This window comes from Myxine glutinosa, chromosome 4 (assembly GCF_964187855.1).
Source record: "Myxine glutinosa chromosome 4, kmMyxGlut1.1, whole genome shotgun sequence".
Taxonomy (NCBI): domain Eukaryota; kingdom Metazoa; phylum Chordata; class Myxini; order Myxiniformes; family Myxinidae; genus Myxine; species Myxine glutinosa.
The window spans coordinates 183,083,885-183,099,311 of NC_136264.1; the positions used below are offsets into that span (position 1 = coordinate 183,083,885).

The 15,427-nt window shown below is 46.9% G+C and overlaps 1 protein-coding gene across 2 annotated transcripts in view; it reads right to left on the bottom strand.

The window, feature by feature from the left end:
* Positions 1 to 14,179, bottom strand: part of LOC137425544 (sodium- and chloride-dependent taurine transporter-like) — a 197,687-nt gene extending 183,508 nt beyond the window's left edge. For both annotated transcript variants that reach the window (XM_068114085.2, XM_068114086.2), the window contains exon 1: positions 13,897 to 14,179. In XM_068114085.2, coding sequence (XP_067970186.1) covers positions 13,897 to 14,053 — 157 coding nt within the window. In that variant the 5' untranslated portion in view covers positions 14,054 to 14,179. The remainder of the gene's footprint in view (positions 1 to 13,896) is intronic.
* Positions 14,180 to 15,427: the final 1,248 nt, after the last annotated feature.

A 15,427-nucleotide genomic window follows, 5' to 3' on the forward strand; every position in this document is an offset into this window, starting at 1 on the left:
TAGAAAAGCGGGAGGGCCGACGGGAGTTGCGGGAGATATGTTGAAGGCAGCGGGAAGTTGGGGGTGTGAAGAGAATGACAGAGATCTGTAATCTGGTGGTGAAAGAAGGCCGCATTCCAGTGGATTGGGAACTGAGTACCCTCGTCCCTCTATAGAAGGGGAAAGGTGACCCTCTGGACTGTGGCTCGTATCGAGCGATAAAATTATTGGAGCATGGAATGAAGGTATTGGAAAGGGTGTTGGAGAGGAGGAAAAGGAAGAAAGTGAAGATCGACGAAATGCAGATTGGATTTATGCCAGGAAAAGGAACAACGGCTTTTTATTGCAAGGCAGTTGCAGGAGAAGTACATGGAGAAGAGGAAGAAGTTGTTTCTTAGGTTTGTTGATCTGGAGGAAGCATTCGATAGGGTTCCACTCGAAGTAGTTACATGGGCATTGAGGAAGTTAGGAATGGAGGAATGGTTGATCAGAGTAGTGATGGCAATGTACTAGAGAGCGCGCACAGCTGTAAGGACGAAGGACTGGAACAGTGGTGAGTTAGAGGTGAAGGTGGGAGTGCATCAGGGGTCGGTACTGAGTCCACTACTATTTGTAGCTGTGATGGAGGTGCTGGCTCGGAATGTAAAGGAGGGTTTACCGTGGGAGTTGTTGTATGCAGATGATCTGGCGTTGATTGCGGAGAGTATGGATGGACTGAAGGTGAAGATGAACAGGTGGAAGGAATGTATGCAGACAAAAGGTCTGAAGGTGAATATAGGAAAAAAATGAAGGTGATGGCATGTGGTGAGGTGGAAAGAACTGGGAAGTGGCCATGTGCTGTGTGCAGGAAGGGTGTCGGAGTGAACACCATTCAATGTACAATGTGCGCTGAGTAGGTTCATCAAAAATGTAGTGGTCTGAGAGGGTCATTAACCAGTGTGGCAGCTACATTCAAATGTAAGGTGTGCACAGGGGGAGCTACAGATGGAGGAAATGTTGAGTTGGATCTTGGAGACGGCGTGAAGCTGGAAGGTGTGAAAACATTTTGCTACCTCGGAGACATGCTGAATGGAGAAGGTGGATCAGACTCGGCAACGGTTGCTGGAGTGAGATGTGCATGGAAGAAGTTTCGGGAACTGAGTGGCATGCTGACGAGGAGGGGAGTGTCGTTGAAGCTGAAGGGAAAGGTGTATGCTGCATGTGTGAGAAGTGTTGTGATTTATGGGAGCGAGACATGGGTAATGAACTTAGAGCAGCAACGAAGGCTGGAAAGGGTGGAAATGTGAATGGTTCGGTGGATGTGCAGATGTATCGTTGAGAGAGAGGAAGACAAATGATGGAATGTGTTACGTGGTCCCCTCAGTGCATACCAGGTCTCGGTGACCCCCGGACCGTGAGAGGACCTTCGCCAGCAAATAGTATTATATAGGCGCATTCGCCACGCAATCCATAGGAATTTCACCCAGGAGACAACTGATGTGCAAGTATATATTTCCAATGGTAATGATACCAAACACTTTCAAAGACACAACCCCGGAGATTTTCCCCGAGCAATCAACAATACACAACCAGGCACAATCAATATTACAACCATGTGAACTCATCTACACAAACTCTAAGATGGCCATCTTAATCTTATACATTCCTCACGTGAGCCCCACTCCTGACTCCCTCCGTGGTCAATGTCTCTCCTCTCCGCACACGGGCGGTTGGACGAACCCCGGGCGGACGTGCTCCCAACGTGCAGTCTCGTACTGGGGCCGCGGCTGCAGCGCACCTCCTTGCCAAGCCACGGGGCAAACCCAGCGCGGCGTCCAACGTGCGCGAGGCCCCAAGTGCGACCCTTACGCGTCCTTGTAGATGGGCAAAAACCCAGCGCGGCTTCCGACGCGAGCGAGGCCCAACGTGCGGACCCGTACGCGTCTTTGTAGACGGGGCAAACTGTCCCGGACGCTTGGTTTCGTGCACGAACTCACGGTGACTGGACGTGTCAAAAGGTATTTACCGCCCAGGTAACTCCTCTCGCCAGACGTTTCGAAACGGCGCGTTTTCCACGCAGCGCAAGGTCGCTTCCACCTTTTGTCGGAGCGGGGCGAGGAAGAAGAAACCTCCTTCTTTCCCTAGTGTTTTTTCCTCCTCCGTTTCCGGTCACTTCCGTTTCCTGCCACTCTTTCAGAAGGGCTCCTGACCCTCCAACCACAACAACTACCCAACAACTTAATATACTACACCCGGAAGCAAAGACCTGCATGGTAATTCACATTCATTCACATAAATATGTAACACTCCCCCCCTTCAAGAAAGAAAGTTTGAACCCAGCGAAAACTTTCTTTGCCGGCCAATTTGAAGAAACAAACCCAAATAACTCAACCCCCCCCCCCCCACATTATCCGTTCCCCCCGGGCACAGTTATCACTTAAAAATAAAGCAACCACAATTTCACCCCAACCCCTCCAGATTACTCCCTCTGGACTAAGTACCAACAACGACCTTGTCCCTGCCAAATCAAACTCCATCTCAGGACCCTCTGACTTTGCCCGTCCGTATCTTGGGAATGAAGGTTAAGGGGTTGATCACAGATCCAAAGTTACGCAACTCGATAGCACTTTTTCCGGGAGGCCAAGCCGAGTATTCACTACATGGATGCCTTTAGGAACGCGGAGTTCACGGTTAGTCCGTGCAGGAAAGTTCTCTACATGGGCGCCTTGAGGAACGTGGAGTTCACGGTTAGTCCGTGCATGAAAGTTCCCTGCCTGGACGCCTTTAGGAACGGCGTTCACGGTTAATTCGTGTAGGAATCTTGGCTCGGCGGCTCCGCCGCCTTCAGTGCTTCAACTTTTCAGAACTTCCCTAATAATTATGGTGGGACCACTGGTCCCTGTAGTCCCATGAATAGCGGTCTCCTTCTCGGCCACCACCAAAACTACCGCCCAGTTGTCCTCTCCTGTAGACCTCTCGACGCCTACGAAATGCCTTCCCTACTGTTATGGTCCGACCCTCCAAATCCTTGCCATTCCAATTCTTCTCTGCCTCTCTGGCGTCTTTTGTGCTGGCAAACGTGACAAAGCCGAACCCTCTTGACTGTTGCGTTTCCCAGTCTCTTACCAACCGCACTTCCACCAGCGGCCCATATCTGTTGAAGACGGAGGTCAGAACTTCTTCCTCTGTTTTGAAGTTCAGTCCCCCTACAAATAACTTGGCACTTTTGTCGCCATCCCGAGCTGGTGTGGCGTTATTTTCCCTGCTGGGCTCTTTACCAACCCTCAGGTTACCATAAACTTGACCCCCGGCCAAATCATTCCCAATAACCACAGATACACCCTCTACAGGAAGCGTGGCTTGTAAACCGACGGTGACCGGTCCTGACACCAAATCGGACTCCAAATGGATGACATGAAGGGGAGCACTAACACCGCCCCCGATCCCCTGTAAACGAACACTATCCCCCGTTGCCGTCTCCTCGGACCATGGCAAAATGCCTTCAAGCATTAAAGATTGATGTGCCCCTGTGTCCCTCAATATCCTAACCGGTTTCCGGTTAGTCGAGGCTCCATCCCGTGACACAAACCCCTCTGAAATAAAGGGTTGGTAACCCTTTTGATGGCGATTTCTCACAATGGCCATTGCGTTTGGAGTCGTAGTAGTCGGACTCCGCTCTGGGTCTTCGCTTTTCCTGCGGTAACAACTGGACATCAAGTGTCCAGGTTTCTTGCAAAAAGCGCAAGTAGGCCCGGAGGAAAAACTCGTGGTCTGCCTCGGGCCCCCCGAACTATAAGTTTGTCTTGGGCCCTCATCCCTCCGATTTCGAACCGGTGGGGTATCATAAGTGTCCCCATAATCCTCTCGAGGCCGCCGCCATGTATGGTCGTTCTCCGCACCTGCTGTTCCCCACCTCCCCTGCGGAGATCTAGGCGAGGAGTTAGGTTCCTGGACCCCTATTCGGTGGGTTAAGGCATAATCATCTGCCCTGGTGGCTGCGTCCCACAACTTTGGTACCTTCTTTTCCTGCAGGTACACTTTGATGTCCTCGTGGACACACTGCTGGAATTCCTCCACCAGGATCAAGTCCCGCAATTTCTCGAAGTCTTTCCCGACTCCTTTTGACTCACACCACCGATCAAACATGTTTTCTTTCACTCTGGCAAACTCCACATGGGTCTCACTCTCCCTCTTCCTGGCATTCCTGAATTTTTGCCTGTAAGCTTCCGGAACCAACTCATAGGCCTTGAGGATGTGCTTCTTCAGTACCTCATAATCTGCACATTGGTCCATTGGTAGCGCCGAATAAATTTCCTGAGCTTTCCCCACCAGCACACTTTGCACGAGTATGGTCCAGGCCTCCTCCGGCCAGTTTAATTGTCGAGCCACTTTCTCAAAGTGTGGGAAGAATTTCGCGACTTCCTTTTCACTGAACGGTGGAACCAGCCTCACATGTCTGCCCACATCCCAGGTTTTCTGGTTAGGTGTCGACCCCGTCAGCAAGGGTGGTGCCTCTCCCCGTTCTCTCATTAACTCCAGCTCCTTGAATTTGATTTCTTGCTGAAGCTCCATGTCACGTTCCTTTAATTCCCTTTCCGCTTTTCTCTCCTCTGCTTCGAGTTCCCTTGTTTTCATCCTTTCTTCTGCTTGTTTCTCTTCTCTCCTCTCCTCTGCTTTCCTTTCTTCTTCTGCTCTTTCCTTTTCTGCTTTCCTTTCTTCTTCTGCTCTTTCCTTTTCTGCTTTCCTTTCTTCTTCTGCTCTTTCCTTTTCTGCTTTCCTTTCTTCTTCTGCTAACCTTTCCTGGAGTTCTCGTTCCACTCTCCTTTCCTCTGCTTGTTTCTCTTCTCTCCTCTCTTCTGCTTTCCTTTCTTCTTCTTTTAACCTTTCCTGGAGTTCTCGTTCCACTCTCCTTTCCTCTGCTTGCTTCTCTTCTCTTCTCTCTTCTGCTTTCCTTTCTTCTTCTTTGATCCGTTCCTGGCTCCGTAATTGCAACTCCAGTTTCCGGAGCTCCACGTCTTCTGGTTCTTCGGGTAGCCACTCCCAGGCTAACTCGTCCCATGTTCCTAATCCCACCATAGATTGTATCACCGTGGCCTGCAACTCTGCCTTCCTCAAATTAGTTCGGACCTCCAAGTTAAAATGTTTGGCCAATTTCAAGAGATCCGACTTTAGCAACGCTCGGAACTGTGCCTCACTCGGGGTTACCCCAAAGTTCTGTGCCACAAACGCCATGGTGCCTATCGTTAACACCTGTTAACCTTCACCCCAAGACTTTCCCCAATTTCTCAAAAAAAAATATTACCAATTAATAATTAATTAATAAATTTTAATTACCAAAAATATTATTATTTTATTATTTTATACACTTTTAGATCCCGGACGTAGACCCAATTGCGAAACCGCAAATCGTAATTTGGACGAGCCCCCAATTCTGTTACGTGGTCCCCTCAGTGCATACCAGGTCTCGGTGACCCCCGGACCGTGAGAGGACCTTCGCCAGCAAATAGTATTATATAGGCGCATTCGCCACGCAATCCATAGGAATTTCACCCAGGAGACAACTGATGTGCAAGTATATATTTCCAATGGTAATGATACCAAACACTTTCAAAGACACAACCCCGGAGATTTTCCCCGAGCAATCAACAATACACAACCAGGCACAATCAATATTACAACCATGTGAACTCATCTACACAAACTCTAAGATGGCCATCTTAATCTTATACATTCCTCACGTGAGCCCCACTCCTGACTCCCTCCGTGGTCAATGTCTCTCCTCTCCGCACACGGGCGGTTGGACGAACCCCGGGCGGACGTGCTCCCAACGTGCAGTCTCGTACTGGGGCCGCGGCTGCAGCGCACCTCCTTGCCAAGCCACGGGGCAAACCCAGCGCGGCGTCCAACGTGCGCGAGGCCCCAAGTGCGACCCTTACGCGTCCTTGTAGATGGGCAAAAACCCAGCGCGGCTTCCGACGCGAGCGAGGCCCAACGTGCGGACCCGTACGCGTCTTTGTAGACGGGGCAAAACCCAGCGCGGCTTCCGACGCGAGCGAGGCCCAACGTGCGGACCCGTACGCGTCTTTGTAGACGGGGCAAACTGTCCCGGACGCTTGGTTTCGTGCACGAACTCACGGTGACTGGACGTGTCAAAAGGTATTTACCGCCCAGGTAACTCCTCTCGCCAGACGTTTCGAAACGGCGCGTTTTCCACGCAGCGCAAGGTCGCTTCCACCTTTTGTCGGAGCGGGGCGAGGAAGAAGAAACCTCCTTCTTTCCCTAGTGTTTTTTCCTCCTCCGTTTCCGGTCACTTCCGTTTCCTGCCACTCTTTCAGAAGGGCTCCTGACCCTCCAACCACAACAACTACCCAACAACTTAATATACTACACCCGGAAGCAAAGACCTGCATGGTAATTCACATTCATTCACATAAATATGTAACAAATGCGAAAGCTGATTGGAATAGAGCCTGTGATGGATGCTGTGCAGAGAAACAGGTTGAGATGGTTTGGTCATGTGTTGAGGAAGGATGAAAGTGACTGGTTGAGAAGAGTGATGGAAATGAATGTAGAAGGAAGTAGAGGACGGGGAAGACCGAGAAAGACTTGACTAAAGGTGGTGGAAGAAGAAATGCAGGCAAGGGGGTTAACAAGGGGAGATGCAGAAAATAGTGCAAAATGGAGAAGATTGTCATGGGGGCCGCAAGGTTAACCCCCGCACTAGTAGGGAAAATGGCCTGAAAATGCCTGTTGTTGTTTGTTGTTTGCATCATATATACCCATACCAAGTGTGTTCAACATCCTATCACTGGTTCACAAGTTGGCGCGGCAACATATTTTTTACTTAACATGACCTCTGACCTTTGGCCTTTGACCCCATGACCCCAAAATCGAATCAGTTCATCTTTACCTCATTACATATACAGTCACGTGAAAAAGTAAGTACACCCCACATAAAGTTTTGACTTTTTCAACATATTTCAACATACAGCTATTTGATCTTCATTTCAACAATATTGATAGATGAAGGTGATATAATATAACAAACATCATGAAACATTTACATTTTGTCGTCCATTGTATAATTTAAATAAACATAAATGCAAATTTCACATGTGGAAAAAGTAAGTACACCCTTGGCTCTAATAGGTGGTATTGCCCCCTTTGGCAGAAACAACCTCAAGTCGGCATTTCTTATAACTGTCTACCAGTCTCTGACATTGACTGGGAGAAATTTTTGCCCACTCTCCATGCAGAATTCTTTCAGCTGTGCGATGTTTTTTTTTTTTTTTTTTTTTTTTTTTTTTTTTGTATACAATATCGAGGCTCGTGAAAGAGCGAACATTTATCACACAGAAAGACAAACCGACACATAAAACATGTAACATAGGGAGCGGTAGACAAGATGGGGAGAGAGGGGGAAGGCCACAAACACAACATTTGAGAGCAGGGACCGAGAGACATGGAGACATCGAGAGATCTGAGAGAGGGCGAGGGCTTTGGGGGGGGGGGGGGCGTGGGAAGGGGGCAGTGGGAGAGGTATAAAACATATGGACACTGCCAGGACTTCCAGGAAAGAAGTTGGAATTTCAAACAAGGTGGATCTGGGGTGAATTAGCGGGGGTAGAAAAGATCAAGGTTTTGGATGGGGGAAGATAAGAGATGGTGGTGAACAGCTGTTTTAAAGACCTGGAGGGAGGAGTGGGATTGAAGGGAGTGAGGGAGTTTGTTCCAGAGGCGGGAGAAAAGAGGAATGAAAGAGTGAAGGTGAGCGGAGAGCCGAGATTTCGGCAGTTTAACCATCAGAGGGTTGCTGGCAGATCTTGTGCGACCTGTAGGAATATTTGGGGGACAGAGCACAGAGAGAGCTGGGGGTGCAAGGCCGGAGAGGAGTCGGTAGAAGACAGAAAGACCACCTACCTGCCTGCGGTGAGTGAGTGAAAGGCCCTCAGAGATAGCTTCATCGTGGGAGATTCCAATAATTCTGAAAGCTTTGGTTTCAACAGCGTGAAGCCGAGCTAGGTGTGAGGCAGGAGCACCAGCCCATAGGGGAGAACAGTATTCCATTGAGCTGCGGATGAAAGCCTTGTATGTGGTGAGGAGCTCAGGTGTGCCGAGGAAGGACTTCGCACGACGGAGGATGCCCAGTCGGCGACTGGCTTTGGAGGCCAGCTTGGAAATGTGGTTTTCCCAAGAAAGATCATGGCAGATAGTGAGACCCAAAATCTTGAGCGACAGAACTTCTTGGAGAGGATTGTTGAGAAAGTAGATGGGAGGGTTGTCCAGTCCATCTTTTCGGAGAGACATAGTAAGAGTGTGAGATTTGTCAGGATTGAAAGACATGTTCCACTTGTTTGACCAGTCTGTGATTTTGTCCAGGTCTTCAGAGAGTGAGGAGGCAGCAGACTGCCGATCTGAGGGAAGAGGAATGGAGCGGCAGAGAGTGGAGTCATCAGCAAAGAGATAGAGAGGATTTTCGAGAGAGTCAGAGAGATCATTGATGAAGACCAGAAAAAGCACGGGGCCCAGAACACTGCCTTGGGGAACTCCAGCCTGAACAGGAAGAGGAGATGAGAGAAACCCATTCAGGGCCACACGTTGACGACGACTAGAGAGGAAGTCCGCCAGCCATGCGTGGAGATTTCCATGGATACCAAAGGAGGAGAGTTTGGTGAGCAGAGCGGGGTGCCAGACCGTGTCGAAGGCACGTGATATGTCGAGGGAGACAGCTCTAATTTCCTGTTTGGCATTGAGGACCTCCATCCATTGTTGAGACAGCAGAAGCAGCATGTCCAGAGTAGAGTGACCTGGTCTGAAACCAAATTGATGATCAGAGATCAAGCCATTGGAGAAGAGGAAAGATTTCATATCAGAAGCAATGATGGATTCCATGACTTTGCTGATAATTGGGAGAAGGCTGATTGGTCTGTAGTTGCTAGGATCTGTTTTTGCACCTTTTTTGTGCAAAGCGGTGATGTTGGCTGATTTCCAAGCAGATGGCAGTTGACCTTGAGCAAAAGAGAGGGTGAAGAGAACAGAGAGAGGGTGAGATAGAGCAGCAGAGCAGGATTTTAGGACCCGTGGGCTGATGCCGTCGGGTCCAGTTGCAGAATCAGAGTCGAGGGTTGACAGAAACTTTTCCACCTTGTCAGGAGGAAAGGACACGGAGTCCAGGAGCAGCAGGGTACGACTGGGTATGGTGGGTACAGAGAGGGATGGGTTTGGGACACAAGATTTAGAGGCAAACACAGAGTTGAGGCATTCAGCTTTTTCACGTGCGGAGTCAGCTGTGTAGCCGTTTGAGGTAAGGGAGGGGATGGAGGGGGAACAAACACCAGAAACGGATTTGACCAGACGCCACCAGGATTTGGAAGAGGGAGACAGATAAGAGAGTTCGGTCTTGAGAACGGAGAGATATTGTTTCCTGGCTCTCCTGAGGGTGGACACACACTTGTTTCGGGCTTTGTGAAAGGAAATGAGATTTCCTTCCGTTGGATTTGCTTTCCAGGAGACGAAGGCAAGTTGTTTCTGGGCAACAGCCTCACCACAAGATTCCGTGTACCATGGACGGGAGGAAGGGTATGACAACTGAAGACGAGATGGGATAAATCTGTGCATGAGAGAGAGCAATTTACTTTGGAAGAATTCCCAGGATGAGTTGATGTCAGAGGTGGTAGAGATGGGAGACCAGTCCAGATGATTGATGGCTGCTTGAAGACCGTGCCAGTTGGCCTGAGTGAAATGCCAGACTCGTCGACGCTGAGCAGGCTCCCTGAGGATGGTCAGAGAGATGTCCACTTTAACAAGGACATGATCAGATGATCCGATCGGAGCAGAAGAAGAGCAGCAGACATTTTCAGGGAAGTTAGTCATAACCAAGTCCAGAAGAGAAGATGTTCCGTTGACTGAGATCCGGGTCGGGAAATTGACAGATTGTGTCAGTCCCAGTGAGTCGCAGAAGTCCTTTGCTGAGGAGCCATGGCTGGTGAGAGAGGTACCCACACCCAGCCAACTGGCATGATGACAGTTGAAATCACCACATATGAGGAAGAGAGAGTTGGGATGAGTAGATAGAAGTTGGTCCATATCATCAGACAGCGAGATGTAGATGGAGTCATCACTGTTTGGTGGACGGTACAACACACATATGAACAAGAGGTGGGAGCGAAGGGGAAGCCGTAGCCAGAGGTATTCCTGGGGGTGAGGTGGAGAGAGTGCAGTGCAGGGCGAGTGAGGAAGAGAGTTTTTGATAAAGATAGCAACCCCGCCTCCAGGACGAGGCTCAGGTCTATCATACCGGAGGAGGGAGTAGCCCGGGAGAGATACTATGGAATCAGAGACATCATAAAGGAGGAAAGTTTCTGTTAAGCAGATCACGTCTGGTTTGACAGAAGCAACCTGTATGGAGAGATCAGTTAAGTTTGAACGAAGGCCCCGGATGTTTGAGGTCCATACCGTTAATGAAGAGGAAGGGGGAGCATCAGATACAGAACAGGGGGGAGGAGGAGTAGGGTAAGATGTGGAAGAGGTGGAAGAGGTAGGGAGAGCTGTTGAAGGTGTGTCAGAGATTTCAGAATAGCTCGGAGAAAGGGAAGGATGGGGCGGACAAAAGGTTTGATGGTGATTGGGTGAGCCACAATGAGGTGTTATTTGAGGAGGGGGAAGAGCGAGGCAGAAGGTTGGGGGAGATGGAGGTGAGAGTTTGAAGGGGGAAGAAGCGGGGAGGACGCTTTGAGGAGGGGGAGTGAGCGGGGGGAAATTGAGAAGCAATGAGGGTGGGGAGATTTGAAGGGGAGGGGTGAGGGGGGAGTTTGGGAGGGAAGGGACAAGGGGAGGGATTTGAAAGGGATGGGATATGGGGGAGATTTGGAGGGGAGGGGTGAGGCAGGAGTCTAGGAGGGGAGGGGCGAGGGGGCGTCTTGGCGGGGAGGGGTGAGGGAGTAGTTTAGGAGGGAGGGGGCAAGGGGGGAGATTTGAAAGGGATGGGTGATGGGGAAGATTTGGAGGGGAGGGGTGATGGGGAAGATTTGGAGGGGAGGGGTTATGGGGAAGATTTGGAGGGGAGGGGTGAGATTGGATTTTTGAAAGTGTACGATTTATGGGAAACGAACATTTATTGCAAAATGAGTTTCTTGTGACCTTCGAGTTAAAAATACGTTTAAGGACGCTGGATGGAGGATGGAGTGCAGGAGAGTTTAGGGAATGTAGAACAAAGGCACTATAGGAGATGGATATTTTTTTTGGGATGAATTGATTTGGTGAGCAAGTCGAAAGCAGCCTTTTAAAGAAGAAGAAGAAAAAGGTGTTATAAAATATGACGGAATACATAACTTGAGGGGAAAGTGTAAACATTGAAGGTTAATGAGTGAAAACTATCTGGGGAAATGGGGGAGAAACACGTGGTCGAAGAACGAACGAACGAATAAGAATGAATAAACGAATGAGAACAGAGAAGGAAATATTTTTTTATTTTTTTTATTTTTATTTTTTTGAGTTGAGATTTACACAAGGAAGTAGGCTATGGGTGAAAAGACTGGGACTACAGAGAACGAAAGTTATTGGATCACAAACGACGGACCACTGAGAGAAAAACAAAGCCTCAAGGTTGTACAGTGCACACTGTACAAGGCCTTGCTCGCGACACGGCAAACAGACGATCAATTTATGAAAGATAAACACCGAGAAACAACCAAAGTTGCACACAATAACTTCACACACCGAAAGATAAATACAGTTTCGACAAAATACAATTGTGAACAGACTTAACTTCGAAAAACGTGGAGACCGTGTGGAGCTTCGAAAATCCCTGCCGCCGTCTCCAAGATCTCGCGAGATCTCAATGTTTGAGATCTGTCTCGCGAGATCTGAGAATGTCTCGCGAGATCTCAAAGATCTCAATCTCATGTTTGAGGGGTTTCTTGCATGCACAGCTCGTTTCAAATCCCCCCACAACATTTCAATGAGATTTAGATCCGGGCTTTGACTTGGCCATTCCAGAACCCTCCATTTCTTTCTTTTCAGCCATTCCTTGGTGGATTTACTGGTATGTTTAGGGTCATTGTCATGTTGCAAGATCCACCTTCCGTTTTGCTTCAACTTTCCGACAGATGGCCTCACATTATCCTCAAGCACCCTCTGGTACAAAATAGAATTCATAGTGGATTCTATGATGGAGAGCTGCCCAGGCCCTGATGCAGCAAAGCTGCCCCAAACCATCATATTTCCACCACCATGCTTTACAGTTGGTATCAGGTTCTTCTGGTCAAATGCTGTCTTTGGTTTTCGTCAAAACATGTTTTCTGGTACTGTGACCAAATAGCTCTACCTTTGACTCATCTGTCCAGAGCACATTGTTCCAGGAGTGCTGGTCTTTGCCTAGGTGTTCATTGGCAAACTTTAGTCTTGCCCTGATGTTCTTTCTGGACAGCAAAGGTTTCCTCCTGGCACACCTCCCATGGAGATCAAGTTTGTGCAGCCTCTTTCTAATGGTAGACTCGTGCACTTTGACATCAACTGTGGCAAGAACTACCTGTAGGTCCCGTGATGACATTCTGGGGTTCATAGGGACTTTTCAGCATCTTGTGGTCTGCTCTCGGGCTGAACTTGCTGGGGCGGCCTGGCCTGAACAAGTTGGCAGTTGTTTGGAATCTTCTCCACTTGAAGATTATCTTCCAGACAGTCGAATGATTGATTTCAAATTGTTTGGAGATCTTTTTAAATCCCTTCCCAGACTCGTAGGCATCTATAACCTTCTTTATGAAGGCCTCAGAGAGCTCTTTTGATCTAGGCATGGTGACGCCGCACACTTCAACAACAAAGAGCAAACCAAACTAAATGTCTGAGGTTTAAATAAGACAGGTCCCTCCAAGATCCTCTCTAACGATGTTCTAATCATTTGCACCTGAGCTGGTGCACCTGATTCTAATTTTAGGTATTTGAAGTAGTGATAAATGTAGGGGTGTACTTACTTTTTCCACATGCTAAATTTGCATTTATGTTTATTTAAATTATACAATGGACTACAAAATGTAAATGTTTCATGATATTTGTTATATTATATCACCTTTATCTATCAATATTGTTGAAATGAAGATCAAATAGCTGTATGTTGAAATATGTTGAAAAAGTCAAAACTTTACATGGGGTGTACTTACTTTTTCACTTGACTGTACCTGCACTACATTACATATACCTGTATATACCTGCACCAAGTTTGATTTGGATCTCTTCAGCCGTTCTTAAGTTATCACGGTAACAAATAATTGTAACTTAACATGATCTCTGATCTTTGAACCTCTTGACCCCAAAATCAAATCCGCTTATCTTTGCATCATAATATATAATAATACCAAGTTTGGTGAAAATCTCATGACTGGTTCACAAGTTAGCTCTGTAACAGAATTTTTACCTGATGGGACATCTGACATTTGACGTCTTGGCCCCAAAATCTAATCAGTTCATCATTATACATACTTGCTTGCACCGTTTGACTAAGATCCCTTCAGCCGTTCTCAAGGTATCGCAGTAACGGTCTCAAGGTATCCAATCACAGACTGAAGGATAGACAACCCCAAAATACAATGTCTCTGGTGACTTCGACGCTGGTGGCATAAAAAAAACCATGTGCATGCAAGTGGAGACAGGATGGGGCAGAGGAAGCACAATTACCTTTGAGTTGCCCATCCTGGATTTTATTTTCCACCTGACAAGGAACTCATTCGTGCTTCCAAGACATCGTTGTTTTCCCTACTAGCATTAGTTGGCATTCGCATTTCCTCATCCCTTCTTTTTCGAAATTTTTTAATTTACCATTTATCCAGCACCCTCTTCCGTACATAATGAAAATATGGTCTCTTCAAACTTGATTAAATGCTACAACAGACAAGAATATCAAGATGAGACTTCGTAACAATTCAAATGAAATATACAGCTCCTTACCTCCTCCGTTTTTGTAGCAGAGATATGGGAAGCGCCATACATTTCCAAGACCGACTAAAGTTCCAATCATAGTAAAGATAAAGTCAAGCTTGTTGCTCCATTGTTCTCCTTTCGTTTCTTCTTTCACCACCTGGACCAAGTGATTCTCATTGCTCATGTTGAGATTTTTGTTTTCAAACCTGCCTGCCTTACCTTGTTTCCTTCATAAGACACCTTTTGACCGTTTATTACTCATGTGTAACTTTTTTTTTCAAGTGGTCTGTGCTTGCACATTTCTGGATGCAATAAGAGTTAGACTTTGGCACTTGCTGTGTAAATTGGGGTTCCTCCTTTTAACGACGACATTTTGCAATCATAAGTGCAATTAGTTTATGATATTGTCACGTTCATGGCGATTAAAATCTTTTCCAGGAAACAGATTAGCTGAGCAAGCTTTAACTCCGGGCGTTCATCAAATATGGCAGAGTTCATTCACGCGGGGAGAGAGAGGGGTAAGGAGGATGAGGATGAGGATGCTGAAAATCACTTACCTCACGGATCCTGCTGGCAGTCTTCAACCTGCAAAAATTAACTCAAACAGAGGCGGATTTAAAATGTACAAAAATAAACAGGTTTATTAAACGGAACCCGGGAACAAGGAAAACGTGACGATGTAACTAAAACCTAAATGGAGCGCTCCCGCACCAGACGTAAAACACACACGAGAGTAGTGTATATATGTTGCTTGTGGGACACTCTCATTTTCCCATTGACTTACATGTTAATTTTCCTCTTAACCTCATTGCCCATTAACACCTCTATTTCTCCCACCCTCATCTTTATGAACCTTTTGTCTATAGTACCTATCCTTAATGTTGTTTATTAGACCACTCAAACACTACAAATATTTGTTTTCTCTTATAGACCTATAATCCTTCTTCTACATATCATCTGGCAGATTATCTTTGACCCACTCAAACATTGACCCATTCACTTACATGTTAATTTTCTTCTCACCTCTTTACGAACCTTTTAGCCTTTTTGACACCTATCCTTAATGTTGTTCATTAGACCACTCAAACAATTATTCCCCCTTGGTCTTATGGTACTCTTACTATCAATGATCCCGAGTAGACCACTCAAACATCGATCCTACAAATATTTGTTTATGCGTAGGAAATAATTTAATTCTCCTACAACTCTCTTCACCATCTAATATATTAACAAAGTATATGTTTGAGTTTGGTTCTTTGTCAAGATATTTTAACTGAGCTAAAATAAAATGATAAACCTCCCTCAATGTTCTTGTTTGAGCGCCTCCAGTGCCACATACCATTTTAAAATTAAAGTATATATTTTCCTGACAACCATCAAAGTTTTCCGTCCACTCAAAAATATTTCCATCTTTTTTACCCAATTCACCGGTATTTAAATTAATTCTCTTATTTGTTTTGTACATTTTTTTACCAGTTGTCTTCTCAATTATACCTATTTGATATTTTTCACATTCGTTATGTTTACCATTTATATACCAAGGTTGATTACACCTCCA